The 14667-nt window shown below is 41.1% G+C and overlaps 1 protein-coding gene across 1 annotated transcript; it reads left to right on the top strand.

The window, feature by feature from the left end:
* Positions 1 to 12238: 12238 nt before the first annotated feature.
* Positions 12239 to 14403, top strand: USP26 (ubiquitin specific peptidase 26). The gene has a single exon (XM_007517033.3). It carries the CDS (start codon positions 12286 to 12288, stop codon positions 14401 to 14403), a length of 2118 nt encoding a protein of 705 aa, XP_007517095.3. The 5' UTR covers positions 12239 to 12285.
* The last annotated feature ends 264 nt before the right edge of the window (positions 14404 to 14667 follow it).

Raw genomic sequence — 14667 nt, forward strand, 5'->3', positions numbered from 1 at the left:
AGGAGAGGATCAGGGTGTGACAAGGAGGGGGGGTGGAGCAAAAACATATGAAACAGTGGGGATTGAACCAATGCCCTGGAGGGAGGTACTTGTTAACAGCGGTTATATAAATAGAATGAAGTGGTTATGTAAATAGAATAGTGTTAAGCAGGGGGGATTTAAACCAAATGAAACAGAAGGGGTCTCATGCATACCAACAATTCCCCCTTTCTTTTTAACTAATGGCCATTGCGGGGTGAACAGAAACGTATATCGTACAGGCGTTTTCAAAAGAACTGGCATAAGACATGGAAAACAAAATATGCGAGCAGCAATAACCAGTGTGATGCCAAGTGGAGCTTTTCTTGCCTCAAAGGGCAAGGCCTAGCAGGCGAAAGGGCATTTCTTGCCTCTGGGAACGCTTCATGCCTCTGGGGGCATCTCTTGCCTCAAAGGGCGTTTCCTGCCTCTGTGGGCATCTCTTGCCTCTTGGGGCGCTTCATGCCTCTGTGGGCATAACCTAATAAGGAGGGGGAGTTTTCTGCCTCTGGGACAGAGCCTGCAGGCGAGGGGACATGGTCTATAAAGTCTCAAGGCAATTGGCTGAAGTTAGTCTTTGAGAAACACAGCTGTGTGTACCAGTAAGTCCGATGGAGGTGTCAGTCCAAAGTAGCTGACCACAGAAGAAAATGCCGGAGGATGAAATGCTGCACGTCTGTCTCGATGGGGAATATTGGCCACCAGAATTCTGCTTTTCTGTAGAGAGTGAGCTTTCGAGTCTGTGAATCTGTTTCTTCAGGTCGTGCCAGGTCACATTATTGGTTTCCGGGGGCGATGTCAGAGAACAGGGGTCCAAATGGATTTCCGGGAATTCCATTTGAGTAGATGCTTTTTCATGTGAAGACTTGACAGCTGAAATTCACTTACTTGTCAAACAAAACTTGTAGCAGATTAGAAGTTTACTACCATTGATAACTCCATTATAATTGGAAGTCCTTTCTAGTATCATTTCAAGGTTGTTAAAACACTTTAAACTCAATAAAATGTGGAAAGGTAAACAGAAGAACCACGGTTAAAAGCCTTAGGCATGAGAATAATTAACATAATCATTGCACTATCTGCCCCACCCATAACTCATACAGTTTTCAGGATTAAACGTTTCAGATTCATGTCAAGACATAAAAGAGAAATCATAGGAGGGAAAAAACAATTTTTGAATTGTTTCTGGATGTCTCTAGAAATCATGACTGTGTCCAGCATTTTTTTTTTAAGTCAATGTCAAACAAAAATTCAGTCATTCAAATCATTCTCTTATGAAACGCAACTTGAACCAGATTATCAAGATCTCACCATGTAGGATGAAGAATCCCCGGAGGGCGACCTAGTCCAAAAAGGTCCTCGAAATTCCATTTAGGGTGCTTCTGACTGTTCCTGCTGGATTGCTTCAGGCACCCATTTTTAAAAGCATCTTCCCATCGAAGAAAGAATCCAATCAGGAGAGTAGAACTAACCACGTGTCTCCATACTTGGGAACTGCCAGGGTACTCGAGAATGTTCTTCAAATTAGAGTAGTCCTTCTCCATGGGAAACATGCGAGAAGAAGTCCAGAAAGTCCCAGGGGAAATCCCCATGCATATCCCAAGGTCTACGATCACGGTCATAAAGAACCAAATTGTGGCCCGGAGCAAAATGTAGTCCTTTTCCTCAGGAAACATGGGAGAGGGAATCCAGAAAGTCCAAGGAGAAATCTCCGTGCATCTCCCAAGCTCTATGATCCCGGTCATAAGAAACCAAAGTTCCCAGTCAGGGAACCGAAGTGTGGCCCAGAGTAAAATGTTCCAGAGACAGAGAAACTGTCTCATAATGAAACAGTATAGGCTTTGGCAAACCTCTTCGTAAGTAAAAGAGAAGACCATAGTGCATAGGTAGGCAAAGTCTTCACTTATCTGTGAGTGGCGCAGGTCTGGCCCCACGTTGGGCGCCATATGTCGTTTTCGACGGGTTAGGTTGTTTTCGCCGGGCTGGCTTCACGGGCACGGGCGGGTAACAGACGACCAGGGACTCATAGTTGAGCTGTAGGCAGTATCTCTTTATTCATGCAGGGCGCAGCACAATCTAAGCCGAGCTAAGCTAAACTAAAGTAAAGTACTCTAAAACTCACAATGCTGTCTTTATATATATTTGCCAAGTAGGGTGGAAACAGGGTGTGACATAGAGAGGGTGGAGAGAAAAGTGACTGGTGACAATCAGAGTGTGACAAGGAGAGGATCAGGGTGTGACAAGGAGGGGGGGTGGAGCAAAAACATATCATGAAACAGTGGGGATTGAACCAATGCCCTGGAGGGAGGTACTTGTTAACAGCGGTTATATAAATAGAATGAAGTGGTTATGTAAATAGAATAGTGTTAAGCAGGGGGGATTTAAACCAAATGAAACAGAAGGGGTCTCATGCATACCAACACCCTTAGATGTTCTTTAGCAGTGACCTGCATCTGGCATTCTGTGTATTTCACATGTGTGTGTTTTCTACCTACCCCACCCCACCCCACCCCACCCCCCGCTAGTATGAAAGTTTTATGAGAGCATCCTCCCCCCCCCCATACCTTTCTTTCCATTTTGCTGTGTCTGGTGCTGAATACAATGCACACTAGTGTGCCATATGTCTTTCTTTAAGGATTGAATGTGGACAGGTGAATGCCCATTGGGTACTGAGAATCCCCTCTTCCTGTTTGCCAGTTCCAGCATTGTCAACCAGCTCATTCTTCGGTATGGTCTGTGTGATGACCATAATTTCCAAGTCCAGATTCAATGCACGTTATCTGACCGGTGTCTTTTCTGTGAACTGTCTTGGGAAATCCGATGTGCTTATTAAGTGTATTCCACCTAGAGTATAATAGTCTCATAGAATAAAGTTCTCAAAGGAAGCACAGAAGCTTCTCTGCCAATAATCTGGCCCTGCCTTTCGTACTTACCGTATGCAGGGGCTAAGGTCTCCTCTTGAACACTTCTTCATCTCTGTTCAGTGAGACTTGCTTAGGCAACTGAGTAGGATTTATCACCACACAAGCTGGATTTGTCTTTGTTTACTTACTTCACGTTTCAAACTTGGGAGTTTTAATGATAGAGCCAGGTGATAGCTTACCTGGTAGAGTGCATACTTTACCATCTATGAGCAGCTGGGTTGGAGCCGTTGGCCACCGCATGGGCTCACCCTCCAAAGTGTAAGTGCAGCTGTGTTTAGGGTCTCTCCTTCTCTGTAATATATATATAATTATTTATTGGATAGTGACGACCAGAAATCGAGAGGGTAGGGGGAGGAGAGGGAGAGAGACACCTGCAACACTGCCTCACCACTTGTGAAGCTTTCCTCCTGCAGTGGGGACCAGGGACTCGAACCGGTGGTTTTGCACATTGTAACATGTGCACTTAACCAGGTGAGCCACCACCCAGCCCTTCTGTCTTTCACTCTCTATTTGGAAAAAAAGAAAAAAATTAATTAATGCTGACGGTAGCAATGGAATCACACAGGTATAAAGTTCCAGGGACGTTCCTGTGAGTGCCCACCCTGCAAAAAAAAAAAGTATGGGATGGGGATATAGCACAATGCTTATGCAAAGATTGATTATTCCATGCCTGAGGCATCATTAAAGATTTGTTGTTGTTTTGGTTTTTTTTTTTTTTTTTTGCCTCCAGTGTTATTTTTTTCTAGGGATGTGTGCCTGCACTTGGAATCCACTCCTGGCGGCCATCTTTTTTCCATTGTTGTTGTTGCTGCTGTTTTTGTTGTTGGATAGGACAGAGAGAAATTAAGAGAGGAAGAGAAGACAGAAAGGGGGAGAGAAAGATAGACACCTATAGATGCCCGCAGACCTGTTCCACTGTTTGCGAAGCGACCTCCCTGCAGGTGGGGAGCCAGGGGCTCAAAGCGGATCCTTTCGCTTCTCATTATGTGTGCTACCACTTGCTCCCCCCCAAATAAGAGTTTTAATAAGAGAAGTAGGGATGGGGATATAGCTCACTTGGTTAGTGTGCTGCTTTGTTATGTGTGTAATCCAGGTCTGAGCCCCCACTGCATTGAAGAAAGTTTTGGTACAGTGGTATCTCTCTTTCTCTGCTTCTCTGTCTCTAGTTCAAAAAAGACTCACAAATTGTACCATATCACCCTCTGAAATTTTATCTTGATCATCCTCACTTATTCAGTGGATTACATACTTGAGCTTAAGTATATACTTCTGTTATTTATTTTTTATTATTGGACAGAGACAGAGAGAAATTGAGAGTGGAGGGGAAGATAGGGAGAGAGACAGAGAGACACCAGCAGTCCTGCTTTACCACTTGTGAAGCTTTCCCCCTGCAGGTGGAGACCAGGATCTTGAACCTGTGTCCTTGTGCACTGTAATGTGTGTGCTTAAACAGGTGTGCCACCGCCTGCCCCCCCACACACACACTTGAATTTACATAGGTGATCACAGTTGTAATCAGATGGCTGTGGGAAAGATATGACATGAGATAATATTATGTTCTCAGTCACTGACTCCTAAAGAACCTTTTAGGAGAAGCCAGCCCCCACCTTCTGCACCCTACAATGATTCAGGGTCCATGCTCCCCGAGGGGTACAGAACAGGCAAGTTTCCAATGGAGGTGATGGGATACGGAACTATGGTGGTGGTGATTATATGGAATTATACCCCTCTTATCCTATGGTCTTGTCCATCATGATTAAATCAATTAAAAAATTAGAAAAAAAGAGCCTTCTAGGGCTTATTCATTTTTCTCTAGGCTGCAGCCTCTTTTAAGTCTCCTTTTGGTAATGGATGCTTTGGGAAAGAAAAATGCATAGTAAAATCTAAAAGATATCAGCTCCTTCATTTTAAAATACTTCTTACTCTTGAAATAATTAAAGGGAAAAAAAAGACAGGGCCAGATGGTGGCACACCTGGTTGAGCACACAATTACAGTGTGCAAGGACCCAGGTTTGAGCACCCAATCCCCCGCTGCAGGGGAGAAGTTCTGGGAGTGATGAAGTAGGGCTGCAGGTGTCTCTCTTTCTCTCTCCTCTGTCTCCCTCTTCTGTCTTGATTTCTGGCTTCTCTATCTAATAAATAAATAAAGATAATAAAAATTGTAAAGGATAAATAAAGGTGGTGGGGAAAAAGAAGCACAGCATAGAGAATACAGATATTCCTAAAGCCTTGTAAGTTCTCATTGACGTGATCTTCATATAGAATTAATAGTTTCAGTTCTGGGGTTCTCAGGCTTGGAGGCATTCTTCCCAAGGGTCAATTCCTTAGCTGCTCAACAAAAGATGTGGCTAGAGTTGAGGTAAATTTCAGCCGGTGAATTCTGACTTCAGGAGATTCTCTCTTCTAGGAAATAACTCCTCCCATCCTAGCTCCAGAAAGTGATAGTAGGCTATTTTCTCAGAACCTTCAGCCCCAATGGAATTATTCTGTGTAGCACAGAGCACATGCTCAACAAATATCTGTGCGACCAAGAATCTCCTCAAGGTGAACTGTAAAATTAATAACATATTTGTTGTTGTTGTTGTTTTTCTCCCTCCAGGGTTATCGCTGGGGCCCTGTGCCTGCTCTATGAATCCACTGCTCCTGGAGGAGAGCTTTTTTCCTTTGTTGTTGCTGCTGCTGTTGCTGGATAAGACAGAGAGAAATGGAGAGAGGAAGGGAAGACAGTGGAGGGGAGAGAGAGACAGACACCTACAGACCTGCTCCACCGATTGCGAGGCAACCCCCCCACCCCCCCGCAGCTAGAGAGCCTGGGGCTTGAACTAGGATCTTTGAGCTGGTCCTTGCACTTCACACTATGAGTAGATGCTTCCCCCCCACTTTCTTTCTTTGCATCCAGGGTTATCCCTGGGGCTCAGTGCCTGCATGGCTCCATTATTCTTGGCGGCCATGATTGCCTTCTCTTTGACTGAGTGTAAGAGACAGAGATGGAGAAGGAAAGAGACAGAAGGACAGACACCTGCAGCACTGCCCTACCACTCTTGAAGCTTCTCCTCTGTAGGCGGGGAATGGGGTGGGTTGAACTTGGGTCTTAGGCCATGGTAACGTATCCATTCTACCCATTTGACACTCAGCTTTATGTGTTCCTGGCTGTGCTTTGAGATCAGAAACTAATGCATTATGTTGCACTAGTAAGATGATCAGGCAAATGTCAGGAGACTGAGTCATGAAAGAAAAAACATCATGGCTTTCATAACTTTGGAATGTGATTGCCAACTGCAAGTTTTGAATCTGGTGAGGGAGTAGCCGAGAAAAGGTACATCATTACTGCTGAAGTTTATTTCAGTTGATTCTTCAATGTCACCTAGTGTTATGCAGTGTTGCCTTCGAGAACTGACACATTTTTGTATAAAATGATTGCTCCTAAAAATGAGCAATCAGAAGAAGTCACAAGGGTCTGTGAGTGATGAGGCACAATCAAGAAAGGGATTGAGCTTAAGATGTGCTAGCAAAGTGGACAAAGGTTACAGCCATCTCAGCAAGCTCAGAGAAGTTCTTCTATATGCCAGAATGAAATAGAAATAGGCTGAACTATAAAGAAGACAAGAAGAGGCATTGTTTTGGAAACATGCGTCTCTTAACTGTATTTTGGAAGGCAGAGAGTAAAAATGCCATGGGGGGGGGGTTAGAGTCTTTCAACCACCATTAGGAAGAACATAATGATCTTTGATAAATACAGGTCTACTGTATGTATCACCAAGTTTTCAATGCAGACTGGAAATAATTCTGTGGTGGTAATTCTTTCAGTTGTTTAAAATAAAGAGAAACAAGTCTTAATCTCTCTCACTCTCTCTCTCTCTCGGAAATTGCACTGACAGTAGAACAGGGAACTATAAATAATCCAGAGAACTTGAATTCATTGCTGTGCTTGAATGTTTTTATGACTTCAGCTCCACCATGATAAATATAGTCATTCTCTCACTTGGATGCATATGCACTTCTGTATATGGATGGGTTCAGTGCCTACTTCACTGAACATAGGTTGAGAGATAAAATACTTGATGAAACAAAAATCTCATTAATTTCTGCTCCACCAGATTTGAGTTTTGGATCATTTGGAATAGGACTGAGCAGAAGATGCCTTTAGTGTTAGCCGTAAAGACAAGGTTTGCTGAGCAAGTTAATAAGCAGATGGGATTCAGGAAGAAATTTTAACTATATTGGAGAAAAATCGAGCTCCCAGTTAATTCTTAAAGATATCTGCTTTCTGATACAAACATTTATGAGACCGCTAATCTGTCCATTAATTGCAATTGGCCCATTGCAAAGTTATTCAGAAATCTTTAAGGTTGAGTAATTAAGGACATCTACTCTTTTTTTTTTTAATATTTATTTTTATTTATTGATTTCCTTTTGTTTCCCTTGTTGTTTTATTGTTGTAGTTATTATTGTTGTTGTTGTTGTTGGATAGGACAGAGAGAAATGGAGAGAGGAGGGGAAGACAGAGAGGAGGAGAGAAAGATAGACACCTGCAGACCTGCTTCACCGCCTGTGAAGCGACTCCCCTGCAGGTGGGGAGCCGGGGTTCGAAAGGATATCTACTCTTTGCCTAATGTCTCTGAATACTGAGACATAAATAATCTGAGAAACTGTCTCAGATTATTTGGACCCTGTGGCTAGAACTGGCTATATGAGTGCAAGGGCCTAGCTAGCCTACATATGATCAAAAATATATATCACTCTTAACACTGACATTTTCCATTTTTCTCAGCAAGTCACATACTCTATATAGTTAACCCTGTTGTCATTGGGATGCTTGTTGTTAATAGGATATCTTTGGATTCACTAGTGTGTCCTGTGGAGAGAGCAACATGGAAAGAAACAGGGGTGTGTGTGACACTGACCTTTAGTATTACTTAAGCTATGGTTTTTGGCTTGGATTAGGAGTAAATATTTGTCAGGAGAATAACTAAGCATAGCCCTAAAAAAAGTTCCTTTATTATTTATTTATTTTAAAATATTGCCTTTAAAAAACATATTTCTGCAGTGCTCAATACCAGTTGATTTCTGTTGATCTACCTTTGTTAGACTACTGTTGGTCATTGGAAAGAGCTACCCTATGTTAGGAAGAAACATTAACTGGATGTACTACATTTGAATGTTAGGGAGCAGTAGTGTACTTGAAATTCCTTTCAATGTTATCGTGAAACATCTAAAGCTTTGGAAATTAGTCTTTGACTTTCTTGTTGCTCAAGATTTTTTTCTTTTGTTTACATTTGTTATGTAGTATTGACTGGATAGAGACAGAAATTGAGAAGGAAAAGGGGAGAGAGAAAGAAAAGAGAGAGAGTGAGACAGAGAGAGGGAGAGAGAGAGAGCAATTGGCAGCACTGCTTCACCAATTGTAAAGCTTGCTCCCTGTAGGTGGGTACAGGGACCTTGAACCCATGACCTTTTATATTCCAATGGATGTGCTCAGCCAAGTTCTCCACCACTCAACCCAGCTCAAGACTTTGTTGTTGCCTTGAATGCAGTTTAAGCAGTATAGGATGGAAAACCGTGACATTTGGCTGAAGATTTTCTATATGATTTAAAATCATTAGTAATTGATTTAGGGAAATAATGATTTACAAGCCAGATGTTGTCACCTGGGTACAGTTTCTCATCTTTCTGTGATAGGTATCTGCACATCATTCCCACCTAGGTCCTCCTCCATCAGTAGAGTTTTCTTATGACTTCTTATATGTAGATTTCAACCTTAGACTACTCTGTCCTGTTGCTATTCCTCATAACCTAATAGGAGGGACCTTCTCTCCCTACCATAGCAGTGATTTGCTATAATACTTTCTCCTACTTTCTACCAGGAGGGTGTTAGGGGGGCTACAGTGTACTGAGCAGAATCCGCAGAGACATCTGTGTGTCCTAAAGTGGGTAGTATATGAGTGAGTTAATTTATGAAAAGAAAGGAAAAGAGAGGGGAAAAGGAAGGAAGAAAGAAAGAAAAGAAAGGGTCACAGATTTATTATTTGTGAAACAAATTGAAAATATTCAGGGTGTCAGGGAGTTACCAGTTTTTTGTACATCATACTTGCATGCCTGGGGTCAGTTTCAATGCTGAGCAATGCCATATGCAAGAGTTGAACAGCGCTCTCTAGTGTCTTTCTTCCTCTCCTTCTCTTTTGCGCTCTCTCTCTCTCTCTCTCTCTCTCTCTCTCTCTCTCATATATATATATTTGAAGAAAAAGAATTGTGTTCAAGTGTTTTGATGAGTGGTGTGTTGATAATACCTGAGAATTTGTTGGGGGGAATTTGTGTATTAAAGTTCAGAATGGATGGCTCTGGAATTCTTAGGTCAGAGATGACCTAGGGCATGGAAATTTTATATCTTTAACTTGTTGGGATATATATTTGTGTGTGTGCATGTGTGTGTCACTGGTGGTTTGGATAGCAAGGTCCCAGGGTAGCAGAGAAATGGAATAATTTTGGAAAATAGACCTAATTTAGCTTGTGGTATCAAAGGTTAAGCACTTTCGGTTAGTTTCCAAATATCATGGATTAGAGAAAAATTGGGGAGTAATAATATTCAGAAAAAGGATAGTGCTATATAGGAGACTTACTATGAAAGTGGTTATTTCATAATCTGAATCCTATATGTCTAAAACACAAACAACTACGATCCTGATCTGTCTAGGTCCCATAATTAGTCTTGAATGAAAATGACTTATTCTTGTCCACAAATGGCTGGGTATGTCGTGAACACACTCGGATAGTATTTTTCAGGAGAGCATAAGATCTAAAGCCAGGAGTCAGGCAGTAGTGTAGCGGGTTAAGCACACATGGCGCAAAGTGCAAGCACTGGGGCTTCCCACCTGCAGGGGGCGTCCATCACAATCGGTGAAGCAAGTCTGCTTATCTTTCTATTCTCTCTGTCTTCCCCGCCTCTCAATTTCTCTCTGCCCTATCCAACAACAATGACAGCAATGACAACAATAATAATAACCACAACAACAATAAACAGTAAGGACAACAAAAGGGAAAGAATAGCCCTTTTGTTAGCAGTGGATTCGTAGTGCAGGCACTGAGTCCCAGCAATAAGCCTGGAGACACACACACAAAAAAAAAACGTTTACATATATGTATACGTATACATATATATCCAGCTAGAAGTTGTCACTTTTGACTTCCCCATTGCATATGCAGTGGTCCATTCATAAGGCTAAACCTCAAGACAGACAGGTGAGTCTCATTCCAGCTGACCCAAAGAATCTGCTAGTGACTCTACTTCATATAAGTGGATATGAGCACACTTGCAGGTGAGAGGGAAGCAGGGTTACAGATTCTGGGGATATTTAGCACATAGTTTGCACATGACAACTTCGAGGCCATTTGGTGATTAGAAAGTAGGAACTAGAGCCAATGAAGCCCTCCCTGGGTTCAAGCCCTAGCACCACCTGGAAACACCAGAGGAGTTCCATGGGGCAATGCCATGGTGTCTTTCATCTTTCTGTCTGTCTCTCTTTCTCCCCTTCCCCATCTGTCATTGAACAGAATTTTAAGAATGGGCGGAGGAAGCTGCTGAACAGTGGTGTCATACCTGTGTGAGGCCCTAAGTTAACTGCCTACTTGCTGTATAAAGATGAAGAAATGGAAAGTATATGTTGCGACTTAGTAAGAAATCTGTGTATATTACTGTTGGGCTCTGAAATGCTGAGTTGGTTTTATTCCTAGTATAATGGTTTCTTTCTTTTTCAACTTGCGCTATTCTTCACTTTGCATGAATCATGCTGTCCTTGGAACTTTGGGTATACTTCCATGGGAATAATGAAGTCAGTGTTGAAGCCACCAGTAAACTCAGCACTCACTATATCTTATTTCTTGTAAATCTTTTCTACTTTACTTGTTCAATTACCATTGAACAAAACATAGTACACACTATTTTAACTGAGTCTTAGTCTTACTCATTTGACCATCTTTCAAAAATTGTGATAATTTGTTATGGTCTTGTTCAGCATAACTTTAAATTCCTAGTTGCCTTGCACTTACAAGAATTGGAATTGCTTGGAACATACCAGATCATATTGGTTCACTGAAGTTGGAAATACTCAATTTTTGACACTGCGTTCAAGTGGTGATAGTTTAGGACACCATGTGGAATAGAATATGTGAGCTTCCCCTGTTGACGAATAATAGGAAGATAACTTGATTTGGAAGGAAGATAAACATATGGATGAAGATTTTTGAACAGCTAGAGCTATTCAGCTCTTACTGGGTTGAGAGACAGACCTCTTCCTTATATTGTCTTGTTGCATCATTCTATTGGGTTATTAGAAAAGTCATGACATGTTTTTCCATGCAAAAATGAAACATGACCTTGCTGACAACCCAGTATGTCAGGAGAGTAGTGTATTATATGCATACACTAAAGATACTGCTAGCTACACTCTCAGCCCATGTATTTAATTTTTACAAGTGATTTGAAGTAGAGAATTACTCAGAATTTTAATACTGCAATAGAAATGATGTTTTAGTGTGTAAGAGTAGTGTTTGAATTCTATCCAATCATTTATCTGATATCTATTCTTTTTCCTTTTTTTTTCCCAGTGGTGTTCTTGCTTTGGAAATCAAGACTCTGCAGTGGATAGCGACTGAAAATTTTTCTTACATCATTAAATAATTGGATATCCAGAAATTGAACAGGATAAAGTCAACAACAGAAGCGATATCATTCCAATAGAGAACTAAAGATTGTTAACTTGAAGAACAACTTTAAGCTTTAAGGTTAATCAGTAAATCAGGACACATGTATTTCATTCCTAAATAACACTTGGTTTCTCTGGTGGCACATGGTTTTGTCCAGATATAGACTACGAGGAATGGACTAAAACAAAATAATAATAATAATAAAAACATTCATCTAAACAGTAGAGAGAAAAAAGAAAGTCCAGCTGGTTATATATTTCTACACTGGAAAATATGTGGCTTTTCTACTAAGTTACAATATTAACAATGGGGCCTGTGGAGAAAAACAATGTTACCTACATGTAATTCTCCAAAACAATAACATCTTATTTGTTGAAAGATTAACCTCTGCAAATGCAGAAAAGTTGAAGACTTTCCTGGAAAAAGTCTTATCAAAACAAACTTCAGTCACTTCCAGGAACTGATAGGAAGAGAAGTGACTGTTTTGTTCTGGCTATACAGAAGGAAATCAACAAAGCCTCTTTTCACAAAATAAGTTAGTGTTTGGAGACAAGAAAAGGAAACAGGACCACCTGAAATTTGTAAAATGCCTTCAAGAAAGTCCAGATCATCTGCAAAGTGTTTGGGGAAGTGGAGCAGACAGATGTCATCTGATTCAGAGATGGAGGACAATAGTAATAACTCAGTAAAGAATAAGAATAAGAAAGCTAAGTCTAGCACCTTAAGACGTGGAAGATGCAGTGTGAAGACAACATTGAGAGATACAATGAAAAGGAGATTTAAAAGTAGACGGAAACTTGTCAAAGTCAGGTCTGCTGAAAACACTTCTCTAGATTTCCCTGTTCATCTCCAAGATTTCCTTGAGAAAATGTATATGATATTTTTTTTGGAACCGGCGTTTGATGAGGAAGACCCAGAGCTGGAGAGATTTGAGATTGCCTTTAGTTGTGAACCAGAGAAACTATGGCAAGGCCTCCCCAATTTGGGAAATACTTGTTATATGAATGCAATTTTACAGTCCCTATTTTCCATTCCATCATTCACTGATGATTTACTCGGCCAGGGTCTCCCAAGAAGTCACATTCCCTTTGACACTCTGAGCATGTGCTTAGTACAACTGCTAATTTTGAAAAGTATTTACGACATCAGAATCAAGGAGAAGTTACTTATGATCATTAAGGATACCATTTCAGCAATTGTAGAAGTATATTCGGGCAACATCCAGAATGATGCTCATGAGTTTTTAGGTCATTTTTTAGATCTCATGAAAGATATGGGGAAATTAAACACCGATCAAGAGTTTGAAAGTGGATCAGAGAATAAAACAGAATGTACACAGGACTTTATTGGCAAAGCTGCCCCTAGTGTACCCATTTGTCCTGTCATCACTAATTTTGAGTTTGAATTACAACGCTCTATTACTTGTAAATCCTGCAGTCAAGTTGTTCTCAAGAAAGAACTGAGTAATTACCTTTCTGTCAACCTTCCTCAAGGACCAAAAGCACATCCTTTGTCTATTCAGTCTACATTTGAACTTTTCTTTGAAGCAGAAGAGCTTGAGTATAAATGTGAGAAATGTAAATACACTCATTCTTCTGGAGTGCACAAGTTTAGCAGATTACCAAGGGTCCTTATTATTCATTTGAAACGCTATGTCTTTGGTGAGTTCTGGTCACTAATGAAGGATGGACAGGAAGTTGTTATTTCCAAGTACATCGATTTATCTCCCCATTGCAATGAAAGCACAAAGCCACCTCCTCCCTTGAGCAAGTCTGCACATATTCAGGATTCACAGATTTTTAAATTCTTTAAAGAGATGAATTCTCAAGCCATTCAGTCAGGAAAACCTTCAAGGAAGTCGAACTCAAAAGCCAAGTATTCACAGGCTTCATCCAGTGCATCATCAGAGAAAGAACCTATACCTCAAAGAAGCCAGATTCTCACAAGAAGGTCATTCAGAGAACTACAGCAAAAAGACCTGGAGAAATGCTCTAGATTAAACACAGTAGACTCGGTAAACACAATAGGCAGAAAAGACACCAAGGAAGAACTATCAGAGGTTACCTCAGGTGACACCTTTCGTCTGATTCCTGAAGATGAAGAGAGATTCACCAGAACTACAGGTCCATATTTTACGGATTTTTGTTTTCAAGAAATGGAGGAAAAGTCAAAGCCAAAGAAATACAATGATACCAATATGCTTGTAGAGTTTGATTTTACATGTCCTGAGAGTACTGATGATTTCTATGAGGCCAAAATCCAAACAGTGACTCAAGATGAGAAACAGCTACAGCGGATGAGAGTCTATGAACAAGCCCTTCGGACAACATTTTTTCAAAGCCTGCCGGACTCAGGTTCACTGTGGTACACAGAGGACCTCAAAAAATCTACAAAACTAACTCTGCAGGAGTCCGATATAAGTGAAATATCTGCATTAGATTTTGATAAAAGCACTGAAAACAAATACCTTTCTGGTATGGAGAAGGCAGAAGCTGAGGAAGCAAAACTTGATGATATGGGAAATCATGCCTATAGGCTCATTGGTGTTGTCAGCCATCTTGGGAGTACTCCCCACTCAGGTCATTATATTGCTGATGCATATGACTTTGAGAGGCAGTCCTGGTTCACATACAATGATCTGCAGGTGTCAAGCATCCAGGAGGCCCCAATGCAGGAGGCAAGACTTTCCACTGGATACATCTTCTTTTATATGCACAATGAGATCTTCGAAGAGCTTTTGGAAAGGATACAGAGCTCCTAGACTGATAACCAAGAGGCAGAGACTTCTGCACAGGGAAAATGAGAAAAAAAAAAGTTCCCATCTTGGTTGTATGGATCTGTTTGGCTACCACTGCTACCATGAAAGGAGAAATCTGAATTCTAGCCAAAAGTAGAGAAACAGTCAGTATCAAGGGCCAAAGTTCATATGGAAACATATGGCAAAAATGTCCGTTCCAACTCAAACATAGACTCCCTCATGCCCACCATTCTTGCTGATTAAGCATTCTTCTCTTCTACTAAAATG

This window comes from Erinaceus europaeus, chromosome X (assembly GCF_950295315.1).
Source record: "Erinaceus europaeus chromosome X, mEriEur2.1, whole genome shotgun sequence".
Taxonomy (NCBI): Eukaryota; Metazoa; Chordata; class Mammalia; order Eulipotyphla; family Erinaceidae; genus Erinaceus; species Erinaceus europaeus.